Source organism: Schistocerca nitens, chromosome 2, assembly GCF_023898315.1.
Source record: "Schistocerca nitens isolate TAMUIC-IGC-003100 chromosome 2, iqSchNite1.1, whole genome shotgun sequence".
NCBI classification, from domain to species: Eukaryota; Metazoa; Arthropoda; class Insecta; order Orthoptera; family Acrididae; genus Schistocerca; species Schistocerca nitens.
This window is the reverse complement of record NC_064615.1, coordinates 1,165,745,478-1,165,769,352: the sequence shown is the minus strand read 5'-3', so window position 1 is coordinate 1,165,769,352 and position 23,875 is coordinate 1,165,745,478. Positions and strand designations below refer to the sequence as shown.

The following is a 23,875-nucleotide window of genomic DNA, read 5'->3' as shown; positions in this document are numbered from 1 at the left end:
GGATTCAAACCTGCGACCGTAGCGGTCGCTCGGTTCCAGACTGTAGCGCCTAGAACCGCACGGCCAGTCCGGCCGGCTCTCTGAACAGTCAAAGGGACTGTGTCTGTGATACAATACCCACAGTCAACGTCTATCTTCAGGAGTTCTGGGAACCGGGGTGACGCAAAACTTTTTTTGATGTGTGTATCTGCCGCAACACTAGAGTAAATGTGCAGGACGATTGACAGGAGGAACGCACGGCGTAAATACAATTTGGAGAGAAAGGTGACCTCATCTACGAAAATAGAAGAAAAATGTACCTCTTCTTTCGTGAATGTGTCGGTGACAGAAAGCTTTACAACTGTAGACCGCAAAAATTTTTACTACTGACTCTCATCAAATATTTGGCAGGAACCAAACCAAATTTTACCATAAAGTTAAATCTCATCTTGATACATTTTAGAATTTTTCTGTTCACTAGAATAACTTGTTCGTCTTTGTTATTACATTGAAGTATGGTTCACCAACAGCATAGGTAGTGTCAAAGGCTAACGCTTTCCTAATTTTTGCCCCTCCGGTGATTAGTAATTTAAGACAAGCGCATGAAAGCTATTACAGAAGGCCAGAGCATTGAAGCTCCAGTCCTCTTGCGTCGCCTGTTCACAGCAGACAAAGAGTGTGGTTGTGGCGAATGCCGCTGTCAGAATGCCTATGGTGGTCAAGGGGCTCCAGCTACATTTTAGGGGGTGGACTACTACGGTTGGTAGTTTATAGGTTACAGTCTGGTGTCACCCTGATAGATGTATGAAGTGGACTAAATATCTGTCATCTTATTGAGCTAGTTTTCCTACAGTGAGCATCTTGTCCAGAAGTTTCACTTAAATGCTGCATATGACGAGAGAAATTTGTTGGTTAGTGCTCAAAGGAATAGGGCAGCTTTTTCACATCAACTCTGGTCATTCCCCGCTGCCACCACAGGCGATATATTTGAGGTATGGTTCTTCAAGAATGTGATACGTGTCAGATATGGCCGAGAAAGTATGTGGCGGTGGAAAGAGAGGACATCTACATTTTCATGCCGGTGTGCACATTACACTGAGGAACAGCCAAATATTGTTCGGGGCTTGGATGAGGTCCAAAGTAGCTGACAAGGCGACGAGAGACGTCCACAATCTGATCAAAATTGTCCGGACACCTGCTAGTGGACATTAATATGAGGCGTGTACACACTTCGCCTTTACGACGTTCTGAACTCAGCTGGGGACATTTTCAATGAGGGTCCCAAATGTCTGTGTGGAAATGACAGTCATTCTTCGTCAAGAGCCGAAACCAGAGTAGAACCGTAGACACAGAGGTGTGGAGCGAAGTCGGAGTTTAACGCGTCACACAGGTGTTCCGTCGGGTTCACGTTGGGACTATGACAGGATACTCCCTGTCAGGGATGTTAGTATCCACAAACCGTTGTCTGGTACCGCGCGCCGCGGTATTTGAATCCGCGCCAGACGTCATGGACGTCGAAGACCTCTAGAGGTCTCTGCACCATCGCGCCGTAAGCTGTGGCGGCGCGCGCCTCCTGGCCCGCATTTAGTGTGAGGGCGCCACAGTGGAACACGTGGTTCCAGCGGCCAATAGCGGCGCCCCCGATAGACTACTTAAGCGCCTGCCTCTCGCTCAGCCAGTGCTTTCAACGGTCCCAAAGCCTTCTCCAGAATCACCTTGACCTTTTTGCTGCATGGTGTAACCAGTGGCTCCTGAAAATCAATTCTTCCAAGACCCAGGCAATCATCGTAAGTCATACCACCCGCTCCTTCCGGCTCCTGGATTTCTCCCTTACTGTCTGCGCCCGTCCTGTCCGCCACACCCCCACCCTCACCTACCTTAGCCTCAGCATTGACCGTCACCTCACCTGGATCCCTCATCTCCGCTCCATCCAATCCCAAGCCCACAACCGCCTCCGACTCCTCAAACTCCTCTCTGGCTGGACATGGGTGTTGCACCCCTCTACCATCCTCCACACCTACAAGTCCTTAATCTGTCCCATCCTCTGTTATGCCAGTCCCGCCTGGATATCTGCTCCTTCCAAATTCTATAAGTCCCTCCAGATCCTTGAGCGTCATGCACTCTGCCTCGCCTTCCGTATACGCCTCCCGTCTCTCACGCGGATCCTCTATGATCTCATTCCTTTCCCCCATCTGTTCCTCGAACATATCCGCATCCTCTACACCTCCCGCCGCCTTGATCCCCCTCACCCTCTGGTTGCTCCTCTCCTCTCCCATCCCCACCCCCTGCCACGTCTTCACTGTTGTGTCTCCCCTACCCTCCATCTCTACACCCTTCATCTCCTTTCCCAAGGTGGCTTCCATCAACACCCCCTCCCAGATGATGCCCTCTCTCCCTCCATTTATCCTTCCTATCAACTCTGATCCTCACTCCCCCTCCTTTCCCCTGTCCTTTTCCCGGGCTCCCTCTCCCCCCTTCCATCCTCTTTTTTACCTACCTCCCCTCTCTCTGCCCCCTTCTCTCCCCCAAGTCCTTTTGCATTTCCCTCCTCTGCCTCCTCTCATTCCCCCTCACATCTGCCCTGCCCCTCTCCCCCTTTATTAGTCCTCTCCCTCCTTGGTTCCCCCCTCCCCTTTTTCGTTTTTTTTCCTTCCTCCCTCCTTGTTCTTCCCCCTCCTCCAGGTCCCCCCCCCCTCATCTGCCTTTGGCTCGGGAGTGTCATCTTTGTGCCGCCATTTTCGTGCAGTGTTTTACAGTGAGTGTTTTACAGCGCGTGTTCCGTGTTGTGTTTTTTGGGAAGTGTTGCGAACGGCCATCATACTGTCGCTGGGTGTGCTTTTTATCTCTTGCGAACAGAAACCAGATTGTCGCCATGTTTTTTAATTGTGTGTGTACTATGTTACTTGTCTGATTCCTGTGTCTTTTATTAACATTGCCAACCCCTTTTGCTTTCTGTTGTAACTTTGCGCATTTTTCCGCCATTTTACACTTTACGTCACCGTTTTATCGCCTGTTTTTCTTGTTTCTTTTCTTCTTCCATTTTTTTTTAAAAAAAAGTCTGTAGGCTGTAGAGCAGCGTACTAAGCTGCTGCCAGCCCGCCCCCTTCGGGGGAAATTGAAAATCAATAAAGGAAAAAAAAAAGCTCAGCCAGCATTTTCCTCTCCTCCCCCCCCCTTTTATTTTCCCATCATCTTTCCAGGTTCCCCCCACCTGCCCTCGGCTGTGGTGTGTCATACTTGTGCCAACTTCTTAGTGCACTGTTCAAGTGAGTGTTCAGTGTTGTGCATCTTTTCCAAAGTGTTGCAAACAGAAATCATGCTGTCGCTGGGTGTGAATTTTATGTCTCTTGCGAACAGAAACCAGACTGTCGCCGTGTTTTTTAATTGTCAATTATTTTACCTGTCTGCTTCATATGTATTTTATCAGAATCATCATCCATTTGTTTTTATGTTTCAAGTTCCACGATTTTTTCCGCCATGTTACCATTTAAGTCTCCGATTTTATCGCCTGTTTTTATTATTTATTATCTTCCTCTTTTTAAAACAAATTCTGTAGGCTGAAGAGCGGCATACTAAGCTGCTGCCAGCCGGACCCCTTCGGGGGGAATCGAAACTCAATAAAGGAAAAAAAAAGGAAAAAAAGCTCAGCCAGCCAGTCTAATCTCGCGTACGCCTGTGGACACATCGACTCGCGTTAGAGAGGTAACTTACTTTCTTGTTCTGTGTACGAGTGGACGTGTTTGTTAGGTTTCCTTGTGACTCCATTGTTCGATCTTGTTGTTGTTCGTTCTGTCCTTCGTTGGTCGTGTGCGTCCTCTCCGATTGTGTTGTTGTTCGCGGGCCTCTCCGCGGGTCCCGCCGCGCTTTCCGTCACTTCAACCCCGCAACCGTCCCGGTCGCCGTTACAACACATTGTGTCACAGATGTTGCTTTACGACAGGATGCAGTGTCATGCTGTTACATTCACCGTCTCCGGACTGTTTCTGTACTGCACGCAGTACACCATGCTGTAAAATATACTGATGTCCTTCTGTGTTTAGGGTTTTTTTAAGCGCACTCACCACGAAAAACACTCCGCCTACAGTAATACCACTTCCTCCGTACTTCATTGTTGGCACTACACATGATGGTGGGTAACGCTCTCCAGGCTTTCGCCAAAGCCACTACACTTCCCTCGAACTGCCACAGAGTATACCGTGAGTCACCACTCCAGATCACTGGTTTACGGTCATCCACTGTCCAGTAGTGTCTCTCTTCACACTACATCAATCGTCGCTCAGCAAACTCTACAGAAACGTGTGGCTCCTGAGGAACTGCTTGACGATTGTATCCCATTATTTGTAACTCCCTACGTGCAGCAGTCGTGTTGGCTGAACCACTGGCACCACTTCGGAGCTCTCGAATGATGTCTTCCGCTATTTTCATGCGATTTTCACAGCCGCTCTCTGCAGTACTGGACGGTCCCTGTCAGTCAGTATATAAAGCCTCCCTGGACTGGTTTAGCTGTTCCTTCGAGTTTCCACTTCACACGTACGTCACTAACAGTCGACTTGGGGAACTTTAGAAGGCTTTAAATGCTCCTGACGGATCTGTTACTCAGATGACATCCAATGTCTAGTCCAAGTTCGATGTCACTTATCTCTCCTCATTGACACATTCTGGTGTTACTGTTTCTCTACTGACAGCTTCACACATCCTTTTGTACTAGCGGATCCGCTTCTCTTGACATCTAGTCCAAAATTCAGCATTACACTGGCGTGTCCTGATATTTTTGATCAGATAGTGTATATGCGTTTTCATGTCGACCTAATAATGACGGTTTCATTCTACAAAATACTAATGTTAGACCACAGAAGAGCAGTCTTTTTCAAGAACAGATCATTCATCGTATGCAGAAACCAGCTTGAGCTCACATGTACGGCTCGACCACACCGAGAAAAATCGAGAAATTAGATCTAATACAGACGTTTACCAACTATCATTCTTTCCGCATGACGTTCGTTAATGCAACTGGAAGGGGATCCGATAGTGATACCAGAAGTAATCTCCAGCACACCCCCTCGGGTAGCTTGCGGAGGATTGACGTAGATGTTGATAACGCAAGTCCACAGGGTTCGTCTAGAGTCAGGTGCCGTATTACTTCTCACCAGCCACCTTGGTGCTTCTTGGAGCCCTTCTCTACAGGAAGTTCGCCAAAAAATTGCTGTGTCATGAAGACACTATGTTTAACGGCATTATACTCTGCACGCAGTTAGCTTTCGCCCTCTCTCTGTGTTATCTTTCGTTACTGATTGGTCGCATTCTACGTCAGATTTAGAGCACAAACTTCAGTTTTAAACATGATTACGAGTTGAACGCAAATTTCTTGTCTGCGACAACTTTCAGCTAATTTGTACGTGGTATGATGTGTTTCTACTCTTCCGTCACATGCCATCACATTCGAAGCAATCCAACTTATTCCATTTTTTGTGAGGCCTACTTTGAGTTTGATGAACCAGTGTTGTATCTATAGTTTTAGACAGTAGCGAATGATATCTCTAAACATGTCAGCTACGGTCGATGAGATATTTTCGGAGGTACTCAAGTCTGTCGAATATGCTAGAATGACATTATTTCTAAAACTAAGGAACAGGAGTACGCTATAGCATTACCACAGTAGTATTATCACGTTACCGAAGAAGGATCAAGCTGATAATTTTCGAGCGGTCTAAGGCGCTGCAGTCATGGACTGTGCGGGTGGTCCCGGCGGAGGTTCGAGTCCTCCCTCGGGCATGGGTGTGTGTGTTTGTCCTTAGAATAATTTAGGTTAAATAATGTGTAAGCTTAGGGACTGATGACCTTAGCAGTTAAGTCCCATAAGATTTGACACACATTTCAACATTTTATTCTGATAATTTTGAGAACTCGCGGTGCGTTAACTAATATTGCATTGCTCTCAAACGCTGAAAAATCAGTATGTAGAAGCATAATACTAAACGTAGGTGAAGCAAGTTTGACAACGCATCTCGTCAAATCTCTGTATATCAAATCATACTCAGCACTTACGTTTGTGACGATTGCCAGTATGTAGCCGAAATCATTTACAATTTAAAAAAGTGCGATTATGTCTAAAATAAATTTAAAGTAATATTCATTAAATAAATGTTAGTAATGTTTCTACACGGAAAGAGCGCCGTTTTTCTTTTCTTTTCTTTGGCTCTGGCTCTGAGCACTATGGGACTTAACATCTGTGGTCATCAGTCCCCTAGAACTTAGAACTACTTAAACCTAACTACTAACCTAAGGACATCACACATATCCATGCCCGAGGCAGGATTCGAACCTGCGACCGTAGCGGCCCTGCGGTTCCAGACTGAAGTGCCTAGAACGGCACGGCCACTTTTCTTTTCTTTCAGCGTTAAACGGATACTAAGAGTATTAAGGGCGTGGCTGTAACTTATTCCAGCTGGTGTCGTTACATATTGTAGGTGCAATAAAGGAAGTTGAATGTTAGAATGTAAATTAAGGCGCAAATGAGTTTGGGATAAGTCTGTGGCTACCCTACCAATTCCGACTGAAAATAAGTGTTGAAAATGATGGAGAGCTTATTTTGCTCAGTGATTGAGGATAAATGAATACTAATCTGAGAGTATTCAAGAGTATTATGAAGGAGAAAAGCAGAATTGCGAAACATATTGTAGCGAACGTTGAAATATTCCGACTAGTACTCTAACACGGTTTAGAGAGTAATTCTGGGCCGGAGGCAGCGCGCTGGTCGCTTCTGCGACGAAAGCGGCGAACCAATATTTGAACACGATAACGGATACTAGCGCCGCCTCGTAACTACCAACAGCGGACTAAGTGACCAGCGCCCCGTACCTTAAAGGGCAGCAACGGGAGAATATTCCACAAGAACCACACACAGTGGGCATCACGCTCTAGCCGAGTGACCAGCCACTCCCAGCGCATCAGCACCGAACCTTCCAAAGGTCCAGTATAAATACGGCCCTCTTACCCTGCTGAAGAAGAGTACAGTGGCAGCAGCGCGCGGACGACGCCGTACCCCTCCGCTACACCCGCCCGTACGATCCGGACTTGACAATTTTCACTTGCCTTGGCCAACGTAGGGCACTTAGAAGACGTAGAGAATGAAGAATCAATCAGTTATAGATGGGAACTGGTGAATATTAAAGAGTGCGAGGGGTACTTGCATGAAACGCATTCGCTTCTGTACTTAGATAATTCCACCCAGTTTCAATTGAAAGAAAATTGTGATGGTGAGACACTAAGGGCTGCTCGTTACTTACGCGGTTACAGGTTGCAAACGGCTCGTCATCACAATTTCTTTGTGACTAATGCCCTTTTGGCATATTTATTATTTTATAAATGACATATAAGCACTGCCAGTCTTTCACGATGATTCTATACTTATACTCTGTATCATACGCTTTTAGTCATAATTCTGTGACCATGTTATAGACCATTCTTTGATTTAAATTCTGAGGAAGACACTCCTAGCAGTGTTGAAACCCGGTCAATTCGTTAAAAATAGTGACAGAGAGCTGTTTTCTTTCAATTGTAACTATTCACTGTCTCTGAACGTGCAGCCATGTACAAAATTTTCCACCCAGTTTCCTGAGTAAGCCTGCCGAGTTCCGTGCTCTACACCATTCAAAGCTTGCTTCTCAGCCGCGTTCGAGGAATCAGCAGGCGGTCTACCGCCAGAGGCTCATCCTGTCTAGACAATATATTTACAAATATTAAGAGAACTTGTATGTCCACTGATGTAATTAGTTTCCCTTTCTCAGACCATGATGCAGTATATCTTAGTCTTAATAATGTAACTTCAGACTGCACCAAACCAGAATCTAAAACTGTGATTACTAGACCAGTGAGCAGAGAGAGGATGGATAGGTTTAGACATGCCCTCACTTATTTCAGTTGGGACATATGTTTTATTAGGCTTCAACACTGTTCAACTGATATTGTATTCACAAAGTTTTTCTCCATCTTTTTAAATGTATTTGAAAATAGCATCCCTCTGAAAAAATGTACAGTGAATATTAGTAGTAATTACAAGAGAAGGAAAACGAAGGAATGGTATACTCCACAGTTAGGGCAACTGAAAAATACTGTTATGCTGTATTCTAGTCTGTACAAAACCAGTAAATCAGAACTGTATAAAGACCTGTATGCTAAAGCTAAATGCAAGTACAGGAAGGCAATAAATGAAGCAAAGAAACTGCATAACATAGTAAACATTGAAAAATCTAACAATAAATGCAAGAAGGCCTGGAGTGTAATAAACTCCATTGCACACACTAAACACAAAGATGAAATTGCCATTACCCCAGAAGAATTTAATAAATATTGCATTCAGTCCATTGAAGAAATTAGTAGTTCAATAATCAAACCACCTGAAAATGCACTTAGTATTATGGACAGCTGCTTTGAAAAGCTTCCCCCAAGCACCTTCACTTTCACAGAAGTGAGCCCAAATAATATCCTAAAAATAGTGAAAAATTTTAAACCTTCAGTTAGTGTTGATTACTATGATATGTCATGTAATTTGTTGAAAGATGTTATTGATTGTGTGATTTATCCTTTAACCTTTTGTGTTAACAAATGCCTAGTTGAAAGTAAGTTCCCCGACATACTAAAAATTTCTAGAGTTGTGCCCATATACAAAAAAGGGGAAAAGAACTGTCCCGCTAGCTACAGACCTATATCCATGACCCCAGTTTTTTCAAAAATTTTAGAAACGATTATGTATGAGCAAGTTAGAGCCTACTTGGGTAAACTAAATATAATTAGTGATAAACAGTTTGGATTTAGGAAAGGTAAATCCACAACAGATGCAATGGACTCCCTCGTAAAATTAGTCCTAGATGTGTTCGAGGCTAGGGACTATGCCCAGGCTACATTTTGTGACCTGTGCAGAGCCTTTGACTGTGTAGAGCATGACACTGTGCTGAATAAGCTAGTTTACTATGGTTTTGATGACAACAGTATAAATATGTTCAGGTCTTTTCTAGAGAACCGTCAACAAGTTGTGTGCATTGGTAGGGAGAAATCAAATTTGGTTAATGTTAGGTACGGAGTGCCTCAAGGGTCAGTGCTTGGACCTTTACTGTTTATACTAATGATTAATGACCTGCCCTTATTCATAAAATCTCATATAATATTGTATGCTGATGACACAACTTTTCTACATAAAAGCTCTGATCTAGGTACACTGAAAACACTGACCAAAAATACCCTTGCTCAGTCCTCATTATGGTTCAAAGCTAATGGCTTCTTGCTAAATGAAAACAAAACCCAGACACTTTACTTTAGCCTCAGAGAGATTCCTAACTACCAGGAATTAGAAACAGTAAAATTTTTAGGTGTTACTATTGACAATAAATTGACATGGGAACCACACATTAAAAATATATTGGCTAGGCTTTCAAGAGTGATTTATCTAATTAGAAATTTAAAAAGACATGTTCCCAATGACTATGTGAGATCAGCATATTTTGCCTTCTTCCAAAGCATCATCTCTTATGGAATTTTACTGTGGGGTAGTAGCTGTCATGTAAATGACATTTTACTTTTACAGAAGAAAGTAATAAGAACAATAACGGATTCTGATAAAACAGAACATTGTAAACCTCTGTTTATTAAATTGCAGTGTCTTACAGTAGTAAACATATTCATCTACAATGTTTTAATGTACATTAGAAACAATGTGTCTAATTTTGTGTTGAGAAGTGATATTCATAGCCATAATACTAGAAACAGAACATCTGTAGACATACCATATCATAGATTATCAAAATCGCATAACTCTTACCTAGTTCTTGGACTAAGGATGTTTAATAGACTAAGTGCTGACTTTAAAGAACTGCCTGTAAATATCTTTAAAGCTAAATTATACAAGCTACTAGTGAACAATCCGTTTTACTCCATTGATGAATTCTTTGAAGATGAAAATACTGTAGTCTAACGTGTACCCATTTTATGTAAACCAATTCACTTCGATATAGGCTAGTAGTTTATGTAGAAATATATGCTCTTGACTTTGTCTATTGCTGTAATCAGCTGAACGACAGTAAAATTATTATTATTATTATTATTATTATTATAGTTAACCTCATGGAATTCATCGAATGAGGAAAGGTCACTTGTCACGAATCGAGCTGTCCTCTTTACTCTTTCTCAGCACACGATAGTACGAGGAAATGAAGCGTGTTATCTAGGAAACACTCTGCGTAAGGTTAGCGTAGCCAAAAAATATGAAACAATGCTTTAGTCAATAGAAGAGTACCATTGGGATCAAACACTGGCCCAAAGTTGCGAAAGGTATTCCTGAAACTGTGCAACTAGAGAGCATCATTCAGACGAGGGAAACGTGGAACATGAGGAACATAAAAAAAGAAAAAAAGAAAAAAGAACTGGTAGCATGTAAACTATGATGCAACATCGGGATATTAAAAGTGAAGTGTGCCGAAAACCTAATGGTAAAGATAGCAGAAACAGTTAATGTCACAATGGAATGGGAGTTGTAAGGTATATGATCGTGTGTGTTGACAAAAAGGAATGTAAAGAGATTAACAAGGTTGCTGGGTACAGTAAGTCTACACAAATAAAAAGATTAAATATGTGAAGAAATGGAGCTCAGAAGCCTGATAGACTCTTCTCCCCAATGCCGAGAGTGAGCCCTGGGGAAGTCAGTAGGATTCTGAATTCTGAAAGTCAGTGCCGTATGGAACTTACCTGGACCCGTGGATGTTGAGACAACATGTAAACTGCTGCCTCTGCTACATCTTCTGGTTCCATGGACGGTATCGTATCGAAAAAGTTTGGAGGCAGTATTTTGAAGTTCGTCTTGATGATTTCTGTTTTCACAGCTCCCGGAGAAATCTCCTGTGTTGAGAGAACGTAAGTAACTTGAAAAAGAATTAAAAAGTGCAGTAAACGTCAGTTAATGTAGCTTTTATCATCAAATATGCATGTATATGGAGCTTGACAAATAGGTTGTTGTTGTTGTGGTCTTCAGTCCTGAGACTGGTTTGATGCAGCTCTCCATGCTACTCTATCCTGTGCAAGCTTCTTCATCTCCCAGTACCTACTGCAACCTACATCCTTCTCAATCTGCTTAGTGTATTGATCTCTTGGTCTCCCTCTACGATTTTTACCCTCCACGCTGCCCTCCAATGCTAAATTTGTGATCCCTTGATGCCTCAAAACATGTCCTACCAACCGATCCCTTCTTCTAGTCAAGTTGTGCCACAAACTTCTCTTCTCTCCAATCCTATTCAATACCTCCTCATTAGCTACGTGATCTACCCACCTTATCTTCAGCATTCTTCTGTAGCACCACATTTCGAAAGCTTCTATTCTCTTCTTGTCCAAACTAGTTATCGTCCATGTCTCACTTCCATACATGGCTACACTCCATACAAATACTTTCAGAAACGACTTCCTGACACCTAAATCTATACTCGATGTTAACAAATTTCTCTTCTTGAGAAACGCTTTCCTTGCCATTGCCAGTCTACATTTTATATCCTCTCTACTTCGACCATCATCGGTTATTTTACTCCCTAAATAGCAAAACTCCTTTACTACTTTAAGTGTCTCATTTCCTAATCTAATTCCCTCAGCATCACCCGACTTAATTTGACTACATTCCATTATCCTCGTTTTGCTTTTGTTGATGTTCATCTTATATCCTCCTTTCAAGACACTGTCCATTCCGTTCAACTGCTCTTCCAAGTCCTTTGCTGTCTCTGACAGAATTACAATGTCATCGGCGAACCTCAAAGTTTTTACTTCTTCTCCATGAATTTTAATACCTACTCCGAATTTTTCTTTTGTTTCCTTTACTGCTTGCTCAATATACAGATTGAATAACATCGGGGAGAGGCTACAACCCTGTCTCACTCCTTTCCCAACCACTGCTTCCCTTTCATGCCCCTCGACTCTTACAACTGCCATCTGGTTTCTGTACAAATTGTAAATAGCCTTTCGCTCCCTGTATTTTACCCCTGCCACCTTCAGAATTTGAAAGAGAGTATTCCAGTCAACATTGTCAAAAGCTTTCTCTAAGTCTACAAATGCTAGAAACGTAGGTTTGCCTTTTCTTAATCTTTCTTCCAAGATAAGTCGTAAGGTCAGTATTGCCTCACGTGTTCCAACATTCCTACGGAATCCAAACTGATCTTCCCCGAGGTCAGCTTCTACCAGTTTTTCCATTCGTCTGTAAAGAATTCGCGTTAGTATTTTGCAGCTGTGACTTATTAAACTGATAGTTCGGTAATTTTCACATCTGTCAACACCTGCTTTCTTTGGGATTGGAATTATTATATTCTTCTTGAAGTCTGAGGGTATTTCGCCTGTCTCATACATCGTGCTCACCAGATGGTAGAGTTTTGTCATGACTGGCTCTCCCGAGGCCATCAGTAGTTCTAGTGGAATGTTGTCTACTCCCGGGGCCTTGTTTCGACTCAGGTCTTTCAGTGCTCTGTCAAACTCTTCACGCAGTATCATATCTCCCATTTCGTCTTCATCTACATCCTCTTCCATTTCCATAATATTGTCCTCAAGAACATCTCCCTTGTATAAACCCTCTATATACTCCTTCCACCTTTCTACCTTCCCTTTTTTGCTTAGAACTGGGTTTCCATCTGAGCTCTTGATATTCATACAAGTGGTTCTCTTCTCTCCAAAGATCTCTTTAATTTTCCTGTAGGCAGTATCTATCTTACCCCTAGTGAGACAAGCCTCTACATCCTTACATTTGTCCTCTAGCCATCCCTGCTTAGCCATTTTGCACTTCCTGTCGATCTCATTTTTGAGACGTTTGTATTCCTTTTTGCCTGCTTCATTTACTGCATTTTTATATTTTCTCCTTTCATCAATTAAATTCAATATTTCTTCTGTTACCCAAGGATTTCTATTAGCCTTCGTCTTTTTACCTACTTGATCGTCTGCTGCCTTCACCACTTCATCCCTCAGAGCTACCCATTCTTCTTCTACTGTATTTCTTTCCCCCATTCCTGTCAATTGTTCCCTTATGCTCTCCCTGAAACTCTCTACAACCTCTGGTTCTTTCAGTTTATCCAGGTCCCATCTCCTTAAATTCCCACCTTTTTGCAGTTTCTTCAGTTTCAATCTGCAGTTCATAACCAATAGATTGTGGTCAGAATCCACATCTGCCCCAGGAAATGTCTTACAATTTAAAACCTGGTTCCTAAATCTCTGTCTTACCATTATATAATCTATCTGAAACCTGTCAGTATCTCCTGGCTTCTTCCATGTATACAGCCTCCTTTCATGATTCTTGAACCAAGTGTTAGCTCTGATTAAGTTATGCTCTGTGCAAAATTCTACAAGGCGGCTTCCTCTTTCATTCCTTCCCCCCAATCCATATTCACCTACTATGTTTCCTTCTCTCCCTTTTCCTACTGACGAATTCCAGTCACCCATGACTATTAAATTTTCGTCTCCCTTCACTACCTGAATAATTTCTTTTATCTCGTCATACATTTCATCTATTTCTTCATCATCTGCAGAGCTAGTTGGCATATAAACTTGTACTACTGTAGTAGGCATGGGCTTTGTGTCTATCTTGGCCACAATAATGCGTTCACTATGCTGTTTGTAGTAGCTAACCCGCACTCCTATTTTTTTATTCATTATTAAACCTACTCCTGCATTACCCCTATTTGATTTTGTATTTATAACCCTGTAATCACCTGACCAAAAGTCTTGTTCCTCCTGCCACCGAACTTCACTAATTCCCACTATATCTAACTTTAACCTATCCATTTCCCTTTTTAAATTTTCTAACCTACCTGCCCGATTAAGTGATCTGACATTCCACGCTCCGATCCGTAGAACGCCAGTTTTCTTTCTCCTGATAACGACATCCTCCTGAGTAGTCCCCGCCCGGAGATCCGAATGGGGGACTATTTTACCTCCGGAATATTTTACCCAAGAGGACGCCATCATCATTTAATCATACAGTAGAGCTGCATGTCCTCGGGAAAAATTACGGCTGTAGTTTCCCCTTGCTTTCAGCCGTTCGCAGTACCAGCACAGCAAGGCCGTTTTGGTTAATGTTACAAGGCCAGATCAGTCAATCATCCAGACTGTTGCCCCTGCAACTACTGAAAAGGCTGCTGCCCCTCTTCAGGAACCACATGTTTGTCTGGCCTCTCAACAGATACCCCTCCGTTGTGGTTGTACCTACGGTACGGCTATCTGTATCGCTGAGGCACGCAAGCCTCCCCACCAACGGCAAGGTCCATGGTTCATGGGGGGGGACAAATAGGTACTATTATTAATTTAGAACGCAATATTCGATAAATAACAGGTAAGGGCTAAGTACATTTTTCTTACCGATGAATAGAGGGACTTGCGTTATGAGTAAAGCATCATGGCTTATTTACTGTGGTACTACGGGACAGCTGAAGGGAAGTCTAGTGGAAACAACAAGAGCTAGAATACGCCAGACGTTATTGTGGAGATAGTGTCTAGTAGATATGAAGAGGCTACGAAATTAATATGGGCTGTAAGTACAAGGTTTGGACAGAAATATGAAAACACCGCGAGTAATGCATGTTTGAACACAAATTCCGATGCCAGCAGACCCTGCAGGCCGCACTGTTGTACCTGACTACGAACGACACCTGTGCAACGTACTCAATACATTGCAAGTGTCAGTCGCGTTCAGAACGAAGTTCCGTGTAGTTGCGAGCGCAATATGTCGGAGCTAAGAAAAATGGCTCTGAGCACTATGGGACTCAACATCTCAGGTCATCAGTCCCCTAGAACTTAGAACTACTTAAACCTAACTAACCTAAGGACATCACACACATCCATGCCCGAGGCAGGATTCGAACCTGCGACCGTAGCGGTCGCGCGGTTCCAGACTGTAGCGCCTAGAACCGCTTGGCCAGACCGGGCGGCGCACATTTAAAAATGGTTCAAATGGCTCTAAGCTCTATGGGACTTAACGTCTGATGTCATCAGTCCCCTAGACTTAGAACTAACCCAAGGACATCTCACACATCCATGGCCGAGGCAGGATTCGAACCTGCGACCGCAGCAGCAGCGCGGTTCCGGACGGAAGCGCCTAGAACCGCTCTTTCACAGCGGTCGGCTGCACACTTTAGCTGCCTCGTAGTGAGACGTGGACTGTGTGTTACCGCTATAAAATGTCAGCTGCATTTCTCTCGTCAGTTGCTGCTCTTTTTCGATGGCATATTCTTCACACTTCCAGTCTATTGAATTTCTTTTTAAAATGTTTACAAAGGCAGTTCGTGAGACATTGCAGCATACAAGCGCACTGCTGTTACCACAGTTTGGTGACATTCATCAGAAACAAAAATAGTTTTGTTGTTTTTTTCTTCGACTGTCGTGTGATTTGTGAAAGTCTGAACAGCTTCATGACCACTGGCAGCTACACCAGCAGGTGACACTGGTGGACTTTAAGCGCACAGATATACACACGAATCGTACTTGTGTTATGGGCTTGCTTATGTCTGGCAGAGTGCGGAGGATTTTCGTGGGGCCTCGTCTGTTGACGCTGCAACGGGGTGGTTTGAGGTGCTGTTATCTTGGTACTATATGGCCGAGTCCCCGTTTATCAGAACCATATCCAGAGATGTCATTTGACAAACTTACAGTATGGGGCTTCCCTTCTAATCCGTATGTATAAAAGGATTAACTAATTTAGCCTTCTGCAAAAAGTAAATAAAAATTCTGTACCAGCTGGCTTCAGACACGGCGGAGGGGGGGGGGGGGCCGGAGGGGGAAGTATTCATACACTACTAAAAATGTAAACATAGAAACTACTAACCAAACGCTTGGAGCATGGGACGCTGCCAGTGGCAAGCTACACCTCGTATGTGTCAGTATGGAGATGCGGTGAATGTCGTGCAACAGCAGAATGGGCTGCAAAGGGAAGGAAAATACACTCCTGGAAATGTAAAAAAGAACACATTGACACCAGTGTGTCAGACCCACCATACTTGCTCCGGACACTGCGAGAGGGCTGTACAAGCAATGATCACACGCACGGCACAGCGGACACACCAGGAACCGCGGTGTTGGCCGTCGAATGGCGCTAGCTGCGCAGCATTTGTGCACCGCCGCCGTCAGTGTCAGCCAGTTTGCCGTGGCATACGGAGCTCCATCGCAGTCTTTAACACTGGTAGCATGCCGCGACAGCGTGGACGTGAACCGTATGTGCAGTTGACGGACTTTGAGCGAGGGCGTATAGTGGGCATGCGGGAGGCCGGGTGGACGTACCGCCGAATTGCTCAACACGTGGGGCGTGAGGTCTCCACAGTACATCGATGTTGTCGCCAGTGGTCGGCGGAAGGTGCACGTGCCCGTCGACCTGGGACCGGACCGCAGCGACGCACGGATGCACGCCAAGACCGTAGGATCCTACGCAGTGCCGTAGGGGACCGCACCGCCACTTCCCAGCAAATTAGGGACACTGTTGCTCCTGGGGTATCGGCGAGGACCATTCGCAACCGTCTCCATGAAGCTGGGCTACGGTCCCGCACACCGTTAGGCCGTCTTCCGCTCACGCCCCAACATCGTGCAGCCCGCCTCCAGTGGTGTCGCGACAGGCGTGAATGGAGACGTGTCGTCTTCAGCGATGAGAGTCGCTTCTGCCTTGGTGCCAATGATGGTCGTATGCGTGTTTGCCGCCGTGCAGGTGAGCGCCACAATCAGGACTGCATACGACCGAGGCACACAGGGCCAACACCCGGCATCATGGTGTGGGGAGCGATCTCCTTCACTGGCCGTACACCACTGGTGATCGTCGAGGGGACACTGAATAGTGCACGTTACATCCAAACCGTCATCGAACCCATCGTTCTACCATTCCTAGACCGGCAAGGGAACTTGCTGTTCCAACAGGACAATGCACGTCCGCATGTATCCCGTGCCACCCAACGTGCTCTAGAAGGTGTAAGTCAAGTACCCTGGCCAGCAAGATCTCCGGATCTGTCCCTCATTGAGCATGTTTGGGACTGGATGAAGCGTCGTCTCACGCGGTCTGCACGTCCAGCACGAACGCTGGTCCAACTGAGGCGCCAGGTGGAAATGGCATGGCAAGCCGTTCCACAGGACTACATCCAGCATCTCTACGATCGTCTCCATGGGAGAATAGCAGCCTGCATTGCTGCGAAAGGTGGATATACACTGTACTAGTGCCGACATCGTGCATGCTCTGTTGCCTGTGTCTATGTGCCTGTGGTTCTGTCAGTGTGATCATGTGATGTATCTGACCCCAGGAATGTAACATTGACCCTTCCTGGGACAATGAATTCACGGTGTTCTTATTTCAATTTCCAGGAGTGTATGTAGAGGAAAGGCAAATACTTATCTCCCAACATGGAAAGGGAAAATCATTCTCAGAAATAGCGTTACTGTAAGAAGACGAGCAACTGTGCACTCCATATAATATCGCGATTTAGAGAAAAAAATGCGTGACAGAATAGGTCGACCACAGATACTAACGCAAAGAAAACGAAATATGTTAAAAAAATTGGTCAAAAAAAGATCCTAAATCGACATCTTCTGTGTTATCTGCGCATTTTAATGATAAGTTCGGGGAGGTAATCACACCAAGAGCTGTTCGCCATATTTTAGGTAATGCAGGTTATGGAGCTAGGGTACCTAGATGAAAACCATACATCAGCTTGAAGAGCAAGAAATTGAGACTTGAATTTGCTCGAGAGCATATAAGCGAGTAAACAAAAGTACTGTTCACAGATGAAAGTAAATTTAACACATTTATAAATGATGGCAGGCGTTTGTTGTGGTGACGGCCAAATACTGAGCCGGATCTCACCCACGTTTAGACCACAGTGAAGCACGGTGGCGGAGGAATTGGGTTATGGGGATGTATGGCTACATCCGCTGTTGAACTACTTGTTTTTGTAGAAAGTAACATGAATAGGTTTCAGTATATAAATATCGTAGAGGAAAATCTGCATAAATATGTTAATAGCTTCGGTTTAAGCACAGATTACCACTTTCAACAACACAATCACGCTACTCATACAACGAAATTGTTCGTTTCTGTTTATTGTACCAAACTCCCTATATTCTCAAGTTTTCAGCTCAGAGCGTAGACCTTAATGTAACTGAACATCTTTGGAGTACGCTCGAAAGAAAACATGAAATTGGAAGTAAGACAGCTATGAAACAATATCTAAAACAAGAATGGCAACATAATACTTCAGAGACTACCAAAAAACTGGTTCGTTTCGTGCCAAAGAGGTAGACGAAGTGATACGTGGAAGAGGAGTGTCTACAAAGCTCTAACATTGCCACTATATTTTTTTCACTGTAATGGTCTTTGAATGTATGAATAGTTCTTTCCCACTGTGTGAAGCCCGCTGGTACAGAATTATCTACAACATCTACATGGATACTCTGCAAATCATGTTTAAGTGCCTAGCAAACGGTTTATTGAGCCATCTTCACAATTCTCTATTATTTCAATCTCGTATAGCGCACAGAAAAAACGAACACCTATATCTTTCCGTACGAGTTCTGATTTCCCTTATTTTATCGTGGTAATGGTTTCTCCCTATGTAGGTCGGTGTCAACAAAATATTTTCGCATTCTGAGAACAAAGTTGGTGATAGGAATTTCTTGAGAAGATTCCGTCGCAGCGAAAAATGCCTTTCTTTTAATGATCTCCAGCCCAAATCCTGTATCATTTCAGTGACACTCTCTCTCTTATTTCGCGATAATACAAAACATGCTGCCCTACTTTCAACTTTTTCGATGTTCTCCGTCAGTCCTACCTGGTAAGGATCCCACACCGCGCAGAAGTATTCTAAAAGAGGACGGACAAGCGTAGTGTAGGCAGCCTCCTTAGTAGGTCTGTTACATTTTCTAAGTGTCCTGCCAATAAAACGCAGTCTTTGGTTAGCCTTTCCCACAACATTTTCTATGTGTTCTTTCCAATTTAAGTTGTTCGTAATTGTAATTCCCAGGTATTCAGTTGAATTTACAGCCTTTATATTTGACTGATTTCTCGTGTAACCGAAGTTTAACGAATTATTTTTAGCACTCATAAGGATGACTTCATACTTTTCGTTGTTTAGGGTCAACTACCAATTTTCGCACCATTCAGATATCTTTTTTAAATCATTTTGCAATTTGTTTTGATCTCCCGATTACTTTATTAGTCGATAAACGACCGCGTCATCTGCAAACAACCTAAGACGGCTGCTCAGATCGTCTCCCAAATCGTTTATATAGATAGGGAACAGCAAAGGGCCTATAACACTACCTTGGGGAACGCCAGAAATCACTACTGTTTTACTCGATGCCTTTTCGTCATTTACTACGAACTGTAACCTCTTTGGCAGGAAATCACAAATCCAGTCACATAACTGAGACGATATTCCATAAGCAAGCAATTTCACTATAAGCCGCTTGTGTGGTACAATGTCAAAATCCTTCTGGAGATCCAGAAATACAGAATCGATCTGAAGTCCTTGTCAATAGCACTCTTCATGCGAATAAAGAGAATTGTGTTTCACAAGAACGGTGCTTTCTAAACCCATGTTGGCTGTGTGTCAATAGACCGTTTTCTTCGAGGTAATTCATAATGTTTGAACACAATATGTGAATCCTGCTGCATATCGACGTTAATGATATGGGCCTCTAATTTAGTGGATTACTCCTACTACCTTTCTTGAATATTGGTGTGACCTGTGCAGCTTTCCAGTCTTTGGGTACGGATCTTTCGTCGAGCGAACGGTTGTATATGATTGTCAAATATGGAGCTAATGCATCAGCATACTCTGAAAGGAACATAATTTGTATACAGACTGGACCAGAAGACTTGCTTTTATGAAGTGATTTAAGTTGCTTCACTACTCCGAGGATATTTACTTCTACGTTCCTCATGTTGGCAGCTGTTCTAGATTCGAATTCTGGAATATTTACTTCGTCTTCTTTTGTGAAGGCATTTCGGAAGCTGTGTTTAGTAACTCTGCTTTGGCAGCCCTGTCTTCGATAGTATCTCCATTGCTATCGCGCAGATTGTTTCTTGCCGCTAAAATACTTCACATACGACCAGAATCTCTTTGGATTTTCTGCCAGGCATCGAGACAAAGTTTCGTTTTGGAAACTGTTATAAGCATCTCGCATTGAAGTCCGCGCTAAATTTCGAGCTTCTGTAAAAGATCGCCAATCTTTATTTACTTTTTGCAGAATAATTTATTTAATACTTTTATACAAACAGATTAGGAAGGAAACGCCATACTGTTAGTTTACCAAATAATATCTCTGGCTGTGGTCTTTAGTTTAAAGGGTATTCTACATGAACAACAGTGTCTGAACACATTTCTCCATGAGTGTGTGTTTCGTCATTGGAGTTGTCTTCGAAGGTTCTTTCTGATTCCAAGGAAAAGTGTGTGTGCCTTCATTCAAAACAGTGATAAAAAATCAGTGTAATTATTCAGCAGCTAGAAATGTTAAAAATTACTTAGGAGCGTCACAACATTCGTCATATTGCCTGTTATAGCTTAGCGAAAACCGCACGTCAATGTATTTAGTAGTTTTGGATACATCTGTTGTGGGATGTCTCATCTCCTTCACCCTGTATACTTCTTGATTATACTACAGACAGAAATTTCAGTGCCATTTACTAAGAGTGTACAAGAAGAACATGATGAAACACGAGAACCATTCTTCGTAGACAAAACGGAGTCGAGACTTACCCCAACGCGGATGTTGCTCTTCCTGGCGACCAGATCCTTCCTTAGTCCTTCCAGCAGCGTCTTGACTGCGTGTTTGCTCGCACTGTACATTGCCGATATGCTGCTACCAGGAGGCACATGGCCCAGCACACTGCCGACAGAGACGATGCAGAACAGAGTCAGTGTCTCTTTTTCAAATGTGACACGTTCACCAGCTAGGAAAATAGTAGCTACTGATATTTCATCATGTTAATCGTTATAGATTCAGCTACACCTATACTAAAAAATACGGTAAAACGGCACCTACGATATCCGCAGTTTTTCCGTTGTGTGTTGCGGTTGGTGCTGAGTCGCAAGACGTGAGCATGACAAACCGTGAATCGGATCTGGGCAGCCAGTCACATGGCTCGTTCGTGATTTCTTATGCTTCGTAAATGGTACTTTTTCCACACGCAGCAAATAGGCTCATCTGTTAGGTCCTATGCTAATCAACATTCCGCAAATTGTGACATATTCGGAAGAAATATTTGTGACAACCAAGATTGTAAATTTCTCGTTTTATTTGCAGCATTTAAAGCCATGCGCTCAGATCCTAATGCAACCACAACCTCCCAAATCATGACACATTCGGAAAAAATAACCCAGAACTGAAACTGAAGAAACTGGAAAAAGGTAGGAATTTAAGGAGATGGGACCTGGATAAACTGAAAGAACCAGAGGTTGTAGAGAGTTTCAGAGAGAGTATTAGGGAACGACTGACAAGAACGGGGGAAAGAAGAAGAATGGGTAGCTTTGAGAGATGAAGTAATGAAGGCAGCAGAGGATCAAGTAGGTAAAAAGACGAAGGCTAGTAGAAATCCTTGGCCAACAGAAGAGATGTTGATTTTAATTGATGAAAGGAGAAAATATAAAAATGCAATAAATAAAACAGGCAAAAAGGAATACAAACGTCTCAAAAATGATATCGACAGGAACTGCAAAACGGCTAAGCAGCGATGGCTAGAAGACAAATGTAAGGATCTAGAGGCATTTATCTCTAGGGGTACGATAGATACTGTCTACAGGAATATTAAAGAGACCTTTGGAGAGAAGAGAACCACTTGTATGAATATCAAGAGCTCAGATGGCAACCCAGTTCTAAGCAAAGAAGGGAAGGCAGAAAGGTGGAAGGAGTATATAGAGGATTTATACGAGGGCGATGTACTTGAGGACAATATTATGGAAATGGAAGAGGATGTAGATGAAGATGAAATGGGAGATAAGATACTGCTTGAAGAGTTTGACAGAGCACTGAAAGACCTGAGTCGAAACAAGGCCCCGGGAGTAGACAACATTCCATTAGAACTACTGATGGCCTTGGGAGAGCCAGTCATGACAAAACTCTACCATCTGGTGAGCAAGATGTATGAGACAGGCGAAATACCCACAGACTTCAAGAAGAATATAATAATTCCAGTCGAAAAGGAAGCAGGTGTTGACAGGTGTGAAAATTACCGGACTATCAGTTTAATAAGTCACGGATACAAAATATTAACACGAATTCTTTTCAGACGAATGGATAAATTGGTAAAAGCCGACCTTGGGGAAGATTAGTTTGGATTCCGTAGAAATGTTGGATCACATGAGGCAATACTGACCCTACGACTTATCTTAGGAGATAGATTAGGGAAAGGCATTTGTAGACTTGGAGAAAGCTTTTGACAATGTTGACTGGAATATTCTCTTTCAATTTCTGATGGTGGACGGGTCAAATACAGGGAACGAAAGGCTATTTATAATTTGTACAGAAACGAGATGGAAGTTATAAGAATCGAGGGGCATGAAAGGGAAGCAGTGGTTGGGAAAGGAGTGATACACGATTGTATCCTATCCCCGATGTTATTCAGTCCGTGTACTGAACAAGGAGAAAAGGAAACAAAAGAAAAATTTGGAGTAAGAATTAAAATCCATGGAGAAGAAATTAAAACTTTGAGGTTCGCCGATGACATTGTAACTCTGTCAGAGATAGCAACAAAGGACCTGGAAGAGCAGCTGAAGGAAATGGACAGTGTGTTGAAAGGAGGCTATAAGACGAACATCATCAAAAGCAAAACGAGGATAATGGAATGTAGTCTAATTAAATCGGGCGATGCTGCGGGAATTAGATTTGGAAATGAGACACTTAAACTAGTAGATGAGTTTTGTTATTTATGGAGCAAAATAACTGATGATGGTCGAAGTAGAGAGGATGCAAAATGCAGACTGGCAATGGCAAGGAAAGCGTTTCTGTTTCCTTAACATCGAATATAGATTTAAGTGTCAGGAACTTTCTGAAAATATTTGTATAGAGTGTAGCCATGTATGGAAGTGAAACATGGACGATAAATAGATAAGAAGAAGAGATGGATAGATCACATAACTAATGAGGTGGCACTGGATAGAATTGGGGAAAAGAGAAATTTGTGGCACAGCTTCACTAGAAGAAGGGATCGGTTGGAAGGTCATGTTCTGAGGCATCAAGGGATCACCAATATAGTATTGGAGGACAGCGTGAAGGATAAAAATCGTAGAGGGAGACCAAGAGATGAATACACTAAGCTGATTCAGAAGCATGTAGGTTGCAGTAGGTACTTCGAGATGAAGAAGCTTGTACAGGATAGGGTAGCATGGAGAGCTGCATCAAACCAGCCTCTGGACTGAAGACAACAACAACAACCAAATGTTTGCGACAATCAAAATTAAAACACTGAGCGTTTCTCATTGGCTACCGTATACGAGCTCACGATTGGCTACGACCAATGACAACGAATTGACAGCAGCAACACACAAACGAAGGGCCGCGGACACCGTAAGTGTAGCCAAAATATTCTATAGACATAGTGTGAAAAAAAAAGACTTGTTGACTACCGAATTCAGTTTCTGGCAAAAAGGTGAAGGTAGCACGACTGACCACATATATTAACGTATTCGATTTCTGAAAAATCCGTTATAGCACATCAACTGCAGCAGCGAAGTAGGTAACGTTAAAAACTCTGTAAAGGGGTGTTTAGATGGGCCAGACTTTACGGGAATGTTTGGTGGCAATAGCGTTGCCATCAACATTGCTGCATTCTGACTGCAGTAGACTGCACTTTCGTGGTGTGGCTGGTCAATATTGCAGAATACAACATCGTTTCGCTTTTGTTCGGAAGTTTATGCGCCTA

The 23,875-nt window shown here is 43.3% G+C and overlaps 1 protein-coding gene across 1 annotated transcript in view; it reads right to left on the bottom strand.

Annotated features, from left to right (window-relative positions):
• LOC126234813 (dehydrogenase/reductase SDR family member 11-like) overlaps positions 1–23,875 on the bottom strand; it is a 54,238-nt gene that overhangs the window by 6,855 nt on the left and 23,508 nt on the right. The window contains exons 4-5 of the mRNA XM_049943560.1: positions 20,715–20,844; positions 10,717–10,866 (exon numbers count right to left, since the gene is read on the bottom strand). Of these exons, the coding sequence (XP_049799517.1) occupies positions 10,717–10,866; positions 20,715–20,844 (280 nt within the window). The remainder of the gene's footprint in view (positions 1–10,716; positions 10,867–20,714; positions 20,845–23,875) is intronic.